The 2,151-nt window shown below is 47.1% G+C and overlaps 1 protein-coding gene across 1 annotated transcript in view; it reads right to left on the bottom strand.

Annotated features, from left to right (window-relative positions):
* palld (palladin, cytoskeletal associated protein) overlaps positions 1-2,151 on the bottom strand; it is a 29,184-nt gene continuing 27,033 nt past the window's right edge. Inside the window, 2 exon segments of the mRNA XM_084472952.1 lie at positions 1-1,524; positions 2,040-2,151. The exon segment at positions 2,040-2,151 is cut by the window's right edge and continues 22 nt beyond it. Coding sequence (XP_084329078.1) covers positions 1,364-1,524; positions 2,040-2,151 — 273 coding nt within the window. The 3' untranslated portion in view covers positions 1-1,363.

Below are 2,151 nucleotides of genomic sequence, written 5' to 3' on the forward strand. Positions count from 1 at the left end.
ACAATAGATGGCATGAGAACAATCCAAATACAGGCACAGATCGGTATAGAAATTCGTAAACCTATGTCGGTGTGTCCCAGATCTTAGATGTATGACATTTTAACTAACACTCTGCTCCTGCGTTTGAAGTATCGAAATATTGGTGAAATTTTGAAGCAAACAAGTGTCAAAAAATAACTTCGTGCATTAAGCTTAAAAGTGTTTGCACGGCTATAATTATATATATATATATTTCATAATTTCACAATACAGCATAGTTTTAAAATCGAACATTTGAGAAGACAGGATAAATTAAGGTTTGGGAAAGTAGACCTAAATTAAGTAGGCCACATACAAATAAAAAAGGTTATAATGCGTTTATGATGCGCATATGTCGCAAAGCCTTTCACATTCATTGAAATTCGCACTTGCGGGATCGACCATTAACCCTTCAAAACAATCATCACCATCATCCCCGCTTCAAGTCCATCATCGACCTTATCTTGCCAAACTTCTTACCTCATGGTATCAACTTCCAATACGTTACGTTAATCACATTCTGCTTCTGGTCTTTGCTTCGGTTATCCTTTCACCAATCGACAGAAAGCTTACATAGGCCTACGTAAAAACCACATCGCCAAATATGCCAAATTGTCAAATACAAAAACAAATGCAAGAAGAAGAAACTAAGGCCCGGCCTTGTGAAGTATCTGAAACATTGTGCTTTAACCTGACAACACGCGCGAGTTGAAGTTGTGTATCTACCACCGCGCTACGCACACCTGGACGGATGCAGCACGGAGACAAACATAACCGAACACCATTTTGTGTGTGATTTTTTTGTAACAAAGCGAACCGATAACTGAAGTTATTACTTTGAATCGTCCAGTCTCTCTACCTCCGGATGAACCCAGAGTTCTCTCTTCCTCTGCAGTCGTCCAACTCCCTTAGTTTGCGGGAAACATTTGTAACGCAAAAGTCAATGTAAAATATGGCACCACATAAACATGCATAATAATGATTTGTTATTCCTCCAAAACCTAGTGTTGTGTCACCAAGGCAGGTGACATCTCAACGGTGTCTACTGTACAGTCCACTCAACGTCTCAATGGCGTTTATGAAGAAGAGTTAACGTTTAGTCAGACTGAAAAAAAAGTCTTCTTCAGAGGTGTCTCCGGGGCGCTGTGCCAGACTAAAACACTTTGAATATGAGTTATTATGGGCTATGTTGCAGGGTAAGGTGAGGAGAAGGGGGGCGGTGGGGGGGGGGTTCTGTAACCGTGTCCCATTGTCCGTCCATTGGCTGTTGACGTATCAGTCACGGTGTGTTGGGCGTCGGGGAGGGGTCAGAGGTCAGGGGGGGAGAGTTAAGGGTGGTCTCTCTCTACAGGTCGTCGCTCTCCACCAGCGCCCCGGGGGGCAGCTGGCTGGCGTCAGGGAAAAAGGCGGCCTTCACGTCCAGTCCCCGCTCTGTTAGCGCTGCGTAGCGGCTGGTCGAGGGACGCACCTTCCGGGGCTTGGGCTGGTTGGGCTGTTGCCATGGAGCTGAGGACACACAAAGAGGAGAAGAGGGCGAGCGGTCAGCGAAGGGGGGAAAGCGTAACGCGCGGATTGTTCTCTGCCCCACAATCCGTTTTTGGATTGGGCTCCTCAACGACTGAATGAATGAATGAATGAATGAATGAATGAATGTTGAATGTTAAAGGTGCCATGACACGCCACCAGGTGTGAGTGTGATTAGCCGTTACAAGCCGTTTTGCAAATCTGCCCCGTATGACATCATAAGGGGCGGAAAGTGGGCGGAGTCCACCTACATGTGTGCTGGATAGATCAGTCCACCGGCCTACCTACCCAGTGGACCGTAGCAAACGTTGCTCATCTATCCGTCACACATCTAGGTGGACACGCCCACCTGTGATGTGTGTCATAAGGGGGCTGATTTTCAAAACGTCTCGTGACGGCTGATCACACCCACACACACCCGGTGGCATGTCATGGCACCTTTTAATGTAGAATGTGTATCATTTAAATTTCAATGGACCCGTGACTACTGAACTCACTGTTGACGTCCAGGCGCGCGGTGGTGGACACGATGCCCGCCTCGTTCTTGGCCGAGACGGTGTACCAGCCAGCGTCCTCCTTCATGGCCGGCTGGATGATCATACACAGGTA

This window comes from Micromesistius poutassou, assembly GCF_964030765.1.
Source record: "Micromesistius poutassou genome assembly, chromosome: 9".
Classification (NCBI taxonomy): Eukaryota; Metazoa; Chordata; class Actinopteri; order Gadiformes; family Gadidae; genus Micromesistius; species Micromesistius poutassou.